Source organism: Temnothorax curvispinosus, unplaced genomic scaffold, assembly GCF_003070985.1.
Source record: "Temnothorax curvispinosus isolate PA1 unplaced genomic scaffold, ASM307098v1 QBEX01017124.1, whole genome shotgun sequence".
Taxonomy (NCBI): Eukaryota; Metazoa; Arthropoda; class Insecta; order Hymenoptera; family Formicidae; genus Temnothorax; species Temnothorax curvispinosus.
Window position 1 is genome coordinate 1 of NW_020226904.1, and position 14342 is coordinate 14342.

The following is a 14342-nucleotide window of genomic DNA, read 5'->3' on the forward strand; positions in this document are numbered from 1 at the left end:
TGATTAATTTCACATGGAATATTCAGTTCAGTACTTGAGTATTAATATTAAAATACTGGCCAGTGATTTATTACACATGGAATCCTTGGTTCAGTACTTCAGTACTAACATTGAAATACTCATCAGTAATTTAACACAAGTATTTATTACACAAGTATTTTTCACCTAGTATTAAATGCTTTCTCATCAGAAATGTTAATTTTGCGCCCTAAAATTACGTTTTCGAGTTTTGGTCTCGCGTCCGCCTTGCACGCGGTGCTCGCGACGAAGTACTTTTTGTATTCAGGATCAGGCGCGTAATCGGAAAGGACTCCTAACAATGGATTCGGAGAGGTCCCGAACAAAAGGCGGTTGAGCCTGCGGGTGCGTACCTTGAGTCCGCTTCGTCGCGTCTTGGGCATTTGTTAACTACTGATTGAGGTTAAAAGACAAATACGCTTCGGTTGACTCTTCTTGCTTGTGGCGAGAAAGCGTGCTGCTCGTACAGCACTGCCCCTCTCCAGATACCCACGGACGGTAGCGTGCCGCTCGTACGGCACTGCCTCGTACGCAGATGTGGCACAAGGGGAGGACCGGTGATTTGGATGCCTTATTGCAATTACTAGAATACCCACAGGCGGAGACGTGCCGCTCGTACGGCACTAGGCTCGTGTGTGGATGTAGTGTAAGTGGGATCAGTGGAGGATGTGCGAAGAGGTGTAAGAATTTGTAGAGTAAGATATTGTATAAAAATGTTTGTATATTATAATAATTCTACATAGGACATATGATTACAAAAGTAACAAGATTACAATCAGAATGTATATATATTTATATAATTGTCGAGTGGGACAAACGTATGGCGTATTTCTATATGACGCGTAATTCTATATGTAGTGAGAGAGCTGAAGGCTCTGGGTTCGGTAACGCACGTGGAGATAGGAAGATTCTCGATGTTGAAATAGGAAGGTTCTGGATTCAGAGAGACTCGAGAAGGATTCAGTGGTTACTTAACTGGAGAGTCCGTGATCGAGGTAAAACTCCGGGGAACTGAGAGCGTCCCTTGGGATGTTTGCCCTTATATTCCTGTTTTCCCGATGGCGGGGGTGGTCGAGTGGAAGGGTTGACTGAGTGGTCGAGTGGAAGGGTTGAGTTGCGTCATCAGCTCTGTCTTCGATTTCTTTTCTTATATGGTCATAGCCTGAGTTTTCTTCCTTTTGTTGCTTGAGTGGAAGAATTGAGTTGCGTCATTGGCTTCGCTTTCGATTTCTCTCCTTATATGGTCATGTCCTGAGTTTTCAGGAAGGGTCTAGTAGGGTTTAGGTTTGCGTTACCTGAAAGAAGTGTTGCGGGGAAATTCCTATGGCTAAACCCTAGTGGGCATTGCGACTTATTTATTGTGTATATACATTATTGGAATAGGCCAAGCTTATTGCGTATATCGTGACTTATCTTCTATAAATATATGCTAGTGGGTAGGTTAGGCTTATCGCGCAGGTCGTGACTTATCGCTAGTGTGGTAACTTATTCGGTGGTAATTCTACTGTCGGTAAGTCATGCTAGTGAGTGTGGTAACTTATTCGGTGATGACCTACTGTCGGTAAGTCATGCTAGTAAGTATGGTAACTTATTCGGTGGTGATCCTACTGTCGGTAAGTCATGCTAGTAAGTATGGTAACTTGTTCGGTGGTAATCCTACTGTCGGTAAGTCATGCTAGTAAGTATGGTAACTTGTATGGTGGTAATCCTACTGTCGGTAAGTCATGCTAGTAAGTATGGTAACTTATTCGGTGGTAATCCTACTATCGGTAAGTTATGCTAGTAAGTATGGTAACTTGTTCGGTGGTAATCCTTACTGTCGGTAAGTCATTGTTCTTATGAGTAAGGTCTGACCAAAGTCTTCCTACAATCTAAAAAAGGTTTCAAATTTTCCGGACGTACGAGAGGGTGGACGTAACAGTATCTTGTTGTAGTCCCGCTGTCGTCGTCAACGTACCCTCTCCTACGTCCCGTTGCAACGTCTCTTTCCTCTCCTGTTCTCATCGTTTCCTTAAGTTTACGTTGACGTACTTTCTTCCATCGTAGCGTGTGTTTTACAGTTGACTCACGTCGAGCTGTTCTGTTTTGCATGAGCCACTACAGGTAACGTTTGTCTCAAGTCTCCTGCAAAAAGACGTACTTTTGCTTTAAATGGTTTTGTCGTCCTCATCAACGTTCTTACGACGTTCGCGACTGCTGTTAGAGCTTGTTCTACAGTCCGGCTTATTTCCGCCCCGCGTCGTACGTTCGCAAAGCGTACGTCTCTTGCTTTCTGCGTGTTTCCTCTGATCGTTGCGTTCGTTGTTTCATCTCGTAGTCGTGTTAGTTTCAACAGACTACAATATGTTTTTCCTCCCTTTAAAAGTGTTGCTGCTTGGTCTGTTTTTTCACTTCCTGCAACGCCGTCTATAAAAAATAACCTTTTGACTTCCGTTTTATTTTCACGTACTTTCCGTACTAACGCGTACACGTGCTTTTGCTCTGCCGTTACGGTCAACACAAAATCTTCTCCTCTACTTCTTTCCTCATCTAACGCCGCGTCTCGTTTAGTACGTTTCACTGGCTTTGGTTTTGGCACGTTGAAGTTTACACAGCTAGTTTCCGTCGTTCCGCGATACACGTCTAAGCTATATTTTTTGACGTATCTCGCGTTCTGTGTACATAATCTTCACGCCGGGCGTCTTTATATTTCGTCCAAAGTGTTGGTACATCTGTAGGTGTTCCATATATGCAAATATAAGCAACGAGCTCTCTACGTTGTGCAGGCCGTTGACTCTCTTTTACTTCTAGCGTTTTGCCCCCGTGATCATCTGCGTCTCGCAACGTCCTTGTTTTTGTCGCCGCCTTGAACGTCTCCGAAAGAACTCCGTTGACAGTTCTCAACGTCTCGTAACATTTAGTTCCCTTAATATGTAGAAGAAGCACGCGTAGATAATATCTTTCCGTATCTTTTATGCTTACTGTATCGAATCTGGAACAGATCTTTTCTGTTCCTTTTTCCCGTTTGCTTCTTTCTTTTCATACACCATGTGTGACGCACGCTCTGCGTCGACAAACGGTCTCGTTCTTTCATCATCTTGCGTCACGTTAAACCATGCAGTAAGTGTAGTGTCCCTTTTCTGCGCACTTTGTGCTGCTTGCTCTTCCGTTCCCTCTTTAAAATATATCCGTTGACGCGTAGGCAACGGAACTGCCAGTCTTCGTACTGTCGGAGACTTCATAAACCGTTCATGTCCGTTCAGTCTCCACCGTGCTTCTGGTGTACCAACATCGCTTGCATCCATGACGGCGTTTACCTTATCTCGTTTACGTAGTCTCGTTCCGTCTTTTGTTTGCACCTTACGTGCAGCACACGCAAATCCTTTGTGAATGTACTTGTCGAAGTCGTCAACACTCTTTACTGCGGAACATATTTCCAACGTCCGGTGCCGCGCATCGTTCCGTAACAAATATAGCGACGAGGACACTACTCCGCGCGTCGTACGTTCTTTTCCTCTTACTCTGTATTTTTTCCCTCGCGTCTTTCTTTGATACCGAAGATCGCCCGTCTCCGTTGCTTCTGTTTCCTTTCTAACGTTTTTTGGATAGCCTTTTGTACACTTTCCATCTTTCCCTTGACAAGGATATCTTCTCGATCTGTCGCTACATGATCCGTGACACCGCGGCCTTAAAACCCGTGCCGTAAGCTCTGGCGACCTTTCTTCCGCAGGGATTTCAGTCCATACCATCTTATCTCGACGTTTTTCCGGCCTTGGCTTTTTTTCCGCACCTAACCGTGCAAGTAACGGCAACGGTGGTACGCCTCTTTTTTGGAACTCACGTACACCTACATAAGCTCGGTGTTTTCCGAAACGTTTCTTTTGCCGTAGATCTCTCCGCAGTTCTTTTACATCCAAGTTAAAGATTTTTGCTGCTAACGCTGGACGCGCGTCTACTTGACCGCCCACAAACGTTTCCTTACGTGACGGAGACTGTGGCGTGCCGGTCATTGTTAAAAAGCGGTCTGGTTTCTCAAACTTTCTTACCCGAGACCGTGCCGCTTGATATCTTTCTTGCATCGTTTTTGGACTTCCCCGAACGGATGATGGTACGCGTACTGGTATACCAGCTTTACGTCCTTCCGTTTGTTCTTGCGTATCTAAGTGATCCCGTACGCCTGACGATAATTCTGCTCTTATCTTCAGCTGCGTTACGTTACGATACGTAAGTCTGTTAGCCTCAGTTTTCATATAGGCCGCTACGCGGACGTAACACCTCACGTTGCCTGTCATTTTAACGTGACTAACGTCTTTTCTAGGTGCCAGCAAGTAAGCCGACGACGTCATCTGAAAACGTTTATATCCTTGATATAGAGGCGTCGTTGCGTTCATTTCAAACGGCCCGCCCGCGTTACCATATAGATATACGAAAGGATCATACCGTGGATCACACGTTTTCGTCAGACATGATCGTTGTTGAACATCCGTCGACGTTTTGTTATATATCCTACGGTCTCTCCCAACGAGAGGCTCACCATCAACTGTCGTAAAGACCACGGTTCGTTCACTTGCACATGGGGCCGTCGACCTTCTTTTATCCTGTTTCGGATTTTTTTTGAACGACAACGTCAACGTTGGTGCTTGAGTACCCTGAGGATTTAAATCTATTTTTCGCTGACGCCGCATCTCAAATGTTGTAGCTACGGACGTGTCCGGCTCCCGGAGACGTGTCACGTCTCTCTGAAAACTTGCCGCACAGTCTTTCGTTGCTTCCTTTTTTAATCTTTGACTTACAGCTTCTTCAGTATCTATAAACGAAAACTGTGCAAAACGTGGAGCTTCCCCTTCTCCTGGACGCCGTGACGTCAAGATCAACGGCGGCGCGTGCCCCGGACGTTTCAAACACGAAGGCGCACGCGTCACTACTTCTAGAGGCGTCCTCGTTCCTGGAGCACCCCGCAAAGCCCGTGCTACGGTACTCGTCGATGTACGACGCGTCTTTAAGAACGTCCTAGCGTGAGCATCTTTTCCCATGTATACGTTGCGTAAAACGTCCGGACATTTTCGTGGTTCCAACGTTCGTTTTCCTTTTTGACAACACAATGTAACGTGTCTTTTATTTTGTTTTTCACCGTCAAAGTTTACGGCGTTGCAAAACGTGCCGCGCACCGTCCGTGGATCTACGTTGTGAACTTTTATTTTACGTTCCTTCTCTTTTGCACGAAGCGCAACATGCGACGTCAAGTCTCTTTCTTGGCGTCGTCTCTCAGCATGCCTGTCGACACGTCTTTGTGAAACACGTTCCACTCGTTTTCTTCTTGCTTCCTCATTTTTGTCGGCTCTCCTTTAAGTATGTCTTTGGGCATCTCTTTCTAAACGTTGTGTCTTTGCCTCATCAGTTTCTAACACCCTTTGCTGTGCCGGTCTCTCTACGTCCGTTTCTACGCTCTCCCTTCTTTCTTCCGTACTCTCACTTTCTCGCTGTTGTTGTTTACACCGGCCCTCCGAACTCACTATAGACACGGTTTTTTTTTCTTTTCTTTCTTGACATTTTTTTCAAATCCACCAACGTACGCACGGTATCGTTTACGACGTAAGTTTCTCCGTCTTACGTACGTATATTTTGGTCTTCGAATACGTTTACGCGTCCTTTTTACATATGTTTTTTTTAACGGTACATCGCCGGATGTCTGTACATCTATCCGGATCACGTTTGTGCGTTCCGACAACTCGGTAAATGAAACACGATATATTTTACGCACTTGCCAACATCTATCTTTTTTAAAAATAATATTTCAAATATCGTTCGTTTATTACTTACGTTAAAATCCTATGTTTTTCGTTCGTAACGTAGTTTTTCAAAAAGATTCCCAACGTTTAAGAACGTCCAAAAATGAAAGCACGGTACTTGGTATGAACTTACGTTCTATATTATAGTATACGTACGAAAAAATAAACGTGTCTTCTTTCGTGACAAAACTCACCTTATGTTAGAAACTCACTTACCTTACTTGCCTTAATTCTACCCGTCGTCTGTAACGTACCATCTCAAATCAAGAAAACAGGAACAAATCTCGCGTGCATGATAAACGTTCGAAACGTTACACCGTGAAACGTTCGAAATAAGTTATCTAACGAAACTCTTTCTCTCTCTCTCTCTCTCTCTCTTTTTTATAAGACGGAACGAAATCTAAAAATATACTGTTAAAAAAAATCTGTAACCTCCTTTTTTGCAACACGGTTTCTACGTCTCGTCTCTTTCGTTCTTTCTTATAGTATGCAACGCGCCTTCTTTTTACGGAGAAACGGAAGTTACGAAAATATCATATACGGACGGATAGACAAACAGTCGGGTTTTATGTTTAGTATGATGTACGGAACGTAAAAGAAAATATTTACGATACCGACCTTTTTTCTTCAGAAGTTTCAAATTTTTTTTTAATGGTATGTTTTTATATTTCGTTCCGTCTTCGAAGAAAGAAAAAGAGAAAGAGAGAGTTTTTTTTTCGTTCATGATATCTTATACGGTACAACGCGCCTTCTTTTTAATAAAAAACGGAAGTCACGAAGATCGCATATACGGACAGACGGACGGACAGACAAATAGTCGGGTTTTATATTATAGTACGATATAATGTATGGAGCGAAAAAAAAAATATTTAAGATACCGACCTTTTTTCTTTGTCTCTTTCTTTCTCTTTCTCTCTCTCTTCCTTTTTTTCTCTCTTTTTCTCTCTTATAATGTGCGACGCGTCTTCTTTTTCTTAAAAAACGGAAAGACAGAAAGTCACGAAGATAAAAAAGAACTCTCTCTCTCTCTTTCTTGTTCTCTTTTTTTCCTTTTCTCTCTTTCCTTCTCTCTCGCTCTCTCTCTCTTATAATGTGCGACGATCCTTTTTTCTTAAAAAACGCAAAGACAGAAAATCATGAAACGCGCATCATCATAAAATAAAAAAGAAATAAAACAAAGAGATGGAGAGCGTGAAAGACGTACGTTTTTTAAAATATAACGTTTATATTTAAGATACCGACCTTTTTTCTTTGTATCTGTTTTTTTTTCTCTCTCTCTCTCTGTTTTTCTTCGAACGTGCGACGATCCTCTTACGCGCTTTCTCTCTTTCTTATAATGTGCAAATATTTTTTTACGTGCTTGCGACAGTTACGATGTGAACGGCTTGTGTTCGTAGTTTTGACAGATACGATATGAAAATAGCAACTTATCATATATGTCATTTAAACGTATTCGACTTCGGAACGATCTCCGTTGTTACGTTTTTTACGTTCGTCTAAAAAATCGGTAACATAGAGATCGCTAGCGCGCGCAGACAAAAACAGAAAGGGCCTATCGGCAGCGTTCTTTATCTCGTCCTATATCGCAGCCTCTTACGTGCTAACATATGACTCGTGCACTCTCGTCTTCGATCTTTATGATCGGTAACGAAAAGCTCGACACATCATAGCACCCCTTCCTCCGAAAGATCAGTAACAAAAAATAGTACACTTTTGAGCACTCCCCAAAAACGTCGTACCCCTACTTTATTTTTTTTGAACGTTGGTCACGTCGTTCTCGATGTCGGTTTGTTCCCGAAAAATTAAAAAAATTAAAAAAATCGGTTTTCAAAAAATCGGTAGCGAAAACGTCGACTCTTTACAGAACTCCCCAGAAACGTCATACACTTTCGAGAACTCCCCGAAAACGCTCACCGATATACGTCTTTGAGATTTGGTCGCGTCGTTTCCAAAAAATTAAAAAACGTAAAAAAATCGATTTCTAGAAACATGGTTTCTAGCACGAAACTATACATTTTCGGGCACTCCCCGGGAACGTCTACCGCTCGTTCATGTATACGGTACGTTGTTCGTTACAGACTCGATGTGGGAAAACCCAGTATGCTCTGCCTCATTTTAAACATCCGCTCCTCGTGAGGGATACCGAAGATTTCAAGCGTTTTCAAGAAGGCACGACGGACGGTATCGTTTTTGACGATATTGCCTTTCGAACCTGGCAACCTGAACGAATTTTACATACGGTGGATCGGGAAACAGCCTATACACAAAACGTGAAATTTACTAGCGTGAGGATACCCGCCTGGCTGCCGAAAATCATATGCTTAAATTTGATGGAGGAATTTTGGCCGTCAGATATCTTGTACGGTAAGAAAAGAGCAATCGAGGAGCGGATCATAGTTCGAGAGATCGACGAACCACTCTTTGACGGCAAGAGACACGCAGCCACCACCAGCTAGAGTGTTAGAGAGTCGCGGTTCCACGGAAGCGCCTCAAAAACAACACAAACATTAATGCAGGTAAGAGCGTACTGGTGTCTGCGACGTCCGTAGCCGTCGTACGGACAACGGTGTTTTTTTTCCTGTTTTGTTACGCGCGTGTACATATATATATGTATATATATATATATTATTCGTGTTTCTTTCACGTAGATATAAGATACTGGTCCATGTACGAACCAACACGACGGAGAAGCCGCACCCGTGCTTCTAGTGCGACAAAAGCTTTAGTAGAGCTAAAAACCTGAAGATCCACGCGCGCTCTCACACCAGCGAGCGTCCCTACGTCTGTTCCATCGAGGGTTGCACGAAGGCTTACTTGACGTTCTCTGACAGTGTGAAACCGATATTACAACTCACGCTGTGGCGAAACCCGCGTACTGCAAGGTGTCGGGCTGTCTGAAGAGGTCGACCGCGCCGTCGTTTTTGAGGAAGATAAGTATTCTAGCGAGATGAACAGTCTCCGTCGTACATTGTCTTGGGATGAACCAGTTCAACCCACGGGCCTACGAGTCACGTCGCAGATCGAGTATAAAAGAGTTGATCGTAAAACGGTGAGTGCAATATTTTTTAGTTTCTCGTTCGTAAGCAAGCGTACTGCAAACAAGTATGTTTTTGATGAGAAAAAGGGAAGACGTTGATAAAAAAATATTTAAAAAAAGGCTTTTGGGGAGAAAAAAGATACGTTTTACGTCAGAGTTTATCTTGTCGATCGTCGTGTACGATAAGCTTTTTTTATCGTGTACAGATAAAAGCAACGGTGGTCGCTCGTACAAGACACGCGTTTGCCACGATGGGCAACTCGTCGGTCTTGGAGGAATTTTCTACTGGAACGTCGTCCGTAAAAGTACGAGCTGCGAGCTTAGCTGGAACGGGTTCCGCGACCGAAGTAAAATATTTTTATATATTGGACGCGGGCACGTTCAGTTCTTTGACACGCGTCTACATATTTAAAAAAAGATCACGGTGAACGGTGCCTAGTCGTACAAGGTATATATATCTTCTCCCGCGCGATACTATTTTGACGACACACTTTTGTGTGCGTTGCAAAAGAATGTAAAAAAATTCTTTTCTTCTCTCTTTCGTTCCTAGGTCGTTGCGTCGGTATCTGACGGTCGTAGGAACGGCCGTGTTGCAACTACGCGTGCGGAAACTTTCCGTACCCGTGATGGACGCAGCGTTGTCGCTGATAGTGGAAAAGTGAAGAAACGGAGTTACGCGCCGTCGTGTAAACGGCAAAGCGTGAAAGACGTTTGGCAAAGCAAAGCCAGTACGGAACAAAGAAAAGAGAGAACAGGCAGGACTGGACCTGGGGTTTGTTACAGGTACGTCTCTCTCTCTTTCTTTCTCTCTTTTTCTCTCTCTCTTTCTTTCTATATGTATACTCATACTCTACTTTAATCATTTTCGTATACTAGAAGGAGTATCCAGAGATAAACAAACACGTGTTCTTTTTCAGACGTTCGTCGAAGGAAGAGTACAAGACGTTGCAAAAATGTTCAACGTTATAGTTCAGTGTCAGAACTATAACGTGTACCTTTAGATTCTTCACTCGTGCAGCGGCGAGTGCGGGGACTTCCTCCGGCGTGAAAGTTTTCCGTTGTAGAACCACCACCAGCCACGAGTCTAGAAAACGCTATACTCGTCTTAAAAGATCACGTTGGTATCCTGGACTATTTTTTGTTTTCCTCGCAAAGTATCAGATATTAAGTTAACTCTTTTCTCACTAGGACGCACTTACGGATAACGAAAAGATCACGTGTCGCGGTAAAACTCTGGCTCGGCTGCTCGTTGATTGTGCGCGAGGGAAGATGTTACGACGGGGATCCCGTTTTCATCAGGTGAAACTTGTGTTCGTCGTAGTCGCTGCTCTAACGTATAAGATAACTGCGCTACTAAGAGTGCGTCGGCACAAAAGAAACACGCGTCGTGCAGATATCTAGAAGGAACGTGGACGCTGATTATGGTGATCCATGAACGTTCGTGACAGCCGTTAAAGACGAGTTGGAAGTGAAACAAGAACGGTTACAAGACGATAGAAGCAGTACGAACAGCAGCAGAAAGTGGTGCAGAAGAAGAGGTTTGGAGGAACAACGGTTCTACGAACGGACGAACGTGAGGGCTCACGTTAAAGACTTGCTCTAAGTTAGTTTCGGTGCTTCGTACCGTCCTTATATCTTATATCTTACACCATAACGGTACCGTCGTTACGCGATATATCTACGACTACTTTTTGTTTGTTCCTCGGTGCTGTATGTGTTGTCGTCTATGTATGTAACATCGTGTGCAGGCGTGTACGTTACTCAAGAGTTTTTCAGAACCAACGTCTTCTATGACGAGTGCAGAACGTGCGCAAAGGCCGGGAAACGTGAAACTTTTGAAATCTCTCAAAAGAACTTACAAACAAAGTAAGCTTAAAAGGCGTAAATGGTTGAAGGTAGAAACCGTCGATCGACACGTGGAGGCGACGGACGAGACGCGGGGAGAGCTCGACATAAAAGATCGAGACGTTCGACGGAGGAACGACTCGAATCAGGTGCAAAATCTTTTAACGGCGTTTACCGCCGGTAGATCAAAAGATCTGACACGGTTGAAGTTGATCGTATGTAGTGGTTTCGATCCACACGTTGCTTGTGCCGACGAGTTTACGTCGTGCAAGGTAACGTCGTTGAACGTATCGTTCGTATGTCGAGTTACGACTTAAAGACTTAAAGACGCTAAAGCTCAAAACTAGAAAAGATCGTATGTCGAGCGGTGTGATATTTTGCGCTTTCTGAATATTATACGAACGTAAAGAAAATGTTCTGAACTATCGCGACAACGATACGTAAGACGCGTTCTATATTTGCGTAAACGGATATCGATCGATGCTAACGGTGTATCTTTAAACTCGTGTCTACAGTCTCGAAGTGAACACGTCGTTCACACAAAAGCGAAACCGTACGTTGCTTTGCATCCACGGAGCTTTTTCGAAAATCATTCACAAGTTCTGCAAAGTGTGGAAGCGGCGCGAACGCCATGGCCAGGCGTTAAGAGCAAGACTTCTGTAAGCTCGAAACATCAGATCGTAGCGTATCTGTAAGTCTTTCGTATACATATAGCTTCGAGCTCCGAGCTTTGTTACGAACTTGCCAACGATGAGTAACGTTAAACGCTTTATATAATATGCCACGCGTCGTACAAAATACCTCTAGGAACGTACAAAACCGTATCTGGTAAATACTTTAAGATGGCCTGCTGCATAAACGTTGCTCGTCGTTACGCCGGACGGAGATACAACAAGTACGTTCTCCATGTAAGTTACTTTGTAACGTTTATACCGTCCTACGGGACGAGCACAAGTTCGATAATATGATGTAAAACGGCCTTTACGTTTTCGAGACGAGTCGGCGCGTCGTGGCTGATGTTAGAGTTTTTTGTTCCTGACAGTGGTTAAGTTTTCATCGTGAAATCTGCCATGGTAAGAATGAACGGGGCTTTCTTCGTAAATTAACACGTACAAGGCAAGAACGGCCGTTCACCGTCGTAAGTTTGGGCGCGCGCGTGCGCCGGTTTGTTTGTATGTGTTTCTTTTAAGTAAGTTTAGCGTAACGGTGTAGTGTAAACGTATACATGTGTTTGGTTATGTTAGCATCCAACAGTGCTAACGACGAAAAAAAAGATTTTAGTAAACGTGAGTAAAGTGTTATGCACGATGTGCGCGACGCGCGGCATACTATGATATCATATATCATAAGACAGCTGTAACCAGCTGATTTGAAAATACGGTATTTTGGCAACGGCACGACGGATACGAGTATAGAGCCTACGCTTTTCTACGCCGCGTTTAAAAGTATACCAATCCGACGTAAAAGTGGAGCTTCGATGATAGATAGTTGTACGTCGACGTGATGAGTATTTGGAAGTACGTGGTGAAAAAATATTACGATATTGTAAGCGGTGATGATTTAATGTGTCACTGTATATATAAAATGTAAAAGTAACGCGTAGCGTGGCGATATGGCGCACGGTTTTTAATGAAACTTTCCGTGTTACCGTATAGCATAAAAGAAAGTACGTGGAGTGAACAGCTACGTGTAGAACGGCAAGAAACCGACGAGCCGTGTGAAACGTGTGATCTTCGAGCACGTCTTACGCGATATCGCGATACGCGAATATCGAAAAACTTTAACATCAGAAACTCTAACATCAGAACTCTTGCATACGCGCAGATACGCGTAGTGTCGATAAAAAGAGTGAAACGATCATACGTAAAGCTACGAGTCAAGTCGACGATGGTCCTGCGTGTTCGCTAACATTATATTTCACGCCTATCGAAATATTGAAGTATAAAAACGTGCACCGTAAAGCAAGCTAAGACATCTCGCGCGTGTATATAAATGCCGTATGTCGTGTTTCGTGGATGGTACGGTTTTTTACATTAAACGAGTTTTTTTTTATTTTGTAGAAATATATAAGCGTTTCCGCGAAAAATACACGGCCTCGTCACAGACGTCTACATCGTACCTCGCTACACACGTAACGTCAGAAAACATATAAAAACAGTTATCTTCCTTTAAATATTTATAGAAAATAATACACGTACGCGTCTACTCGTTACAAATACTTTTTGACTTCAAAGATTATTCTTTACATAAACGTATATCGTCGAAAACGTTAGAAACGTTCACGCATGAAAAAGAGGAGAAACAGGAAGGACGTTCCTCGCACGTATATAGACGTTGTAACATATCAAGTTTACGGTAAGAACGTTGGAAACATAAAACATTCTACGCGTGTCGATCCTCGAAAGTAAAATATGACAACGTTCGTTTGCACGATATATCGATTTTGAGATAAGAAAAATACTTTCCACTTAGAACATATTGTTTTGTCACTTTCGTCGCGTAACGCGATATGGTCAACGTCGTTGTGAGACATGGTCAACGCGCACGATCAATATGACATGGGAGTTGCAGAGGCTACGAAACATGTGCTGATTTGGATATATGTACAAAGACGAAACAAAATATGGTTAGAACGAAACCATGTACCACAAAGACAAACATGTTCACGGGATCTTTCTTTACAACAGCACTTTCGCTTTTCGTTTTGCTGTCAAAAAATCTTAACACGGCGTCGTTCGCCCTCGCGTTACAAGAAAATTCTTTTATACACTGCGACATAATATACAATATCGGAAGAGCTAAAATAAACGTTGGTCGTTGTTTAACGTGATAATATCTTAAGAATCCTACATTTCACGATGTTCTTTGCACATACGACGAAGCTAAAGGCAACGTAGCCGTACACCACGTTTGATCTATACTACCTGGTAGACATAGTGTCGTGTCTGTAGCATATTGTAAAATGTGAGCTGGCACGAATGACTTATCATCGAACGTAGAAGTACAAAATTTCATATACGTGTATATTTGTAAAAGAACAAATGGAGCGAGTGCGCGACGTCCGGTGCGTAACATGGCAAAATAGTTTTTTACGTTGCGTATGTTCAAAATATGCCACAAGACTGCAACGTCGTGCTTTCGTTGATGTTTTTCTCGTTTTTCCGACGTGCACAACGTTTTAAGTCCGAACGATATAGGGAAGCCACGGTTGACGACACCCGTTTATCTCACCAAAGTTGACAAAGCCATGGGAAAACAAAGTAGATATACCTTCGGTACTTCCAAGCATGGTATAAAATGTTAACGACGTAAATATGGATTCTGAATATAGAGCTGAGAAAAATATGCTAGCCGGGTTTATACAATAAAGTATCGCTGCTTTCGACGCCGTTATGGTATTTTGAAATATACGCTCAGTGAGATCATAAAAAATACGAGCCGATTTTACAAAACACACGAACGTAGGCAAACGCGCAGCAAGGCGTCGTGTACTTTGGATGTTGACGGAAGGGAAGATTTTTGTCAAAATAACAGCGCGACGGCGAATCATAGCTGGATACAACCGATAAAAAGCGAGAGTATTTTCATACGTGTCGTCATATCTTACAATATGTAAAAAGTACTCGTGGCGGCGGTGTGGTCTAGTGGTAGAGCGCCAGACTCGTAATCTGAGG

The 14342-nt window shown here is 43.2% G+C and overlaps 1 protein-coding gene and 2 pseudogenes across 1 annotated transcript; 1 reads left to right on the top strand and 2 right to left on the bottom strand.

The window, feature by feature from the left end:
* Positions 1-2975: 2975 nt before the first annotated feature.
* Positions 2976-4388, bottom strand: LOC112467279. The gene has a single exon (XM_025035826.1). It carries the CDS (start codon positions 4386-4388, stop codon positions 2976-2978), a length of 1413 nt encoding a protein of 470 aa, XP_024891594.1.
* A 4345-nt stretch (positions 4389-8733) lies between these two features.
* Positions 8734-12172, top strand: LOC112467280 (annotated as a pseudogene).
* An 846-nt stretch (positions 12173-13018) lies between these two features.
* Positions 13019-14290, bottom strand: LOC112467281 (annotated as a pseudogene).
* Between the last annotated feature and the right edge of the window lie 52 nt (positions 14291-14342).

Bases quoted from the DNA above. Each gene is read 5' to 3' on its own strand.
- LOC112467279 (XM_025035826.1), bottom strand. From the start codon at position 4,388: ATGAACGCAACGACGCCTCTATATCAAGGATATAAACGTTTTCAGATG.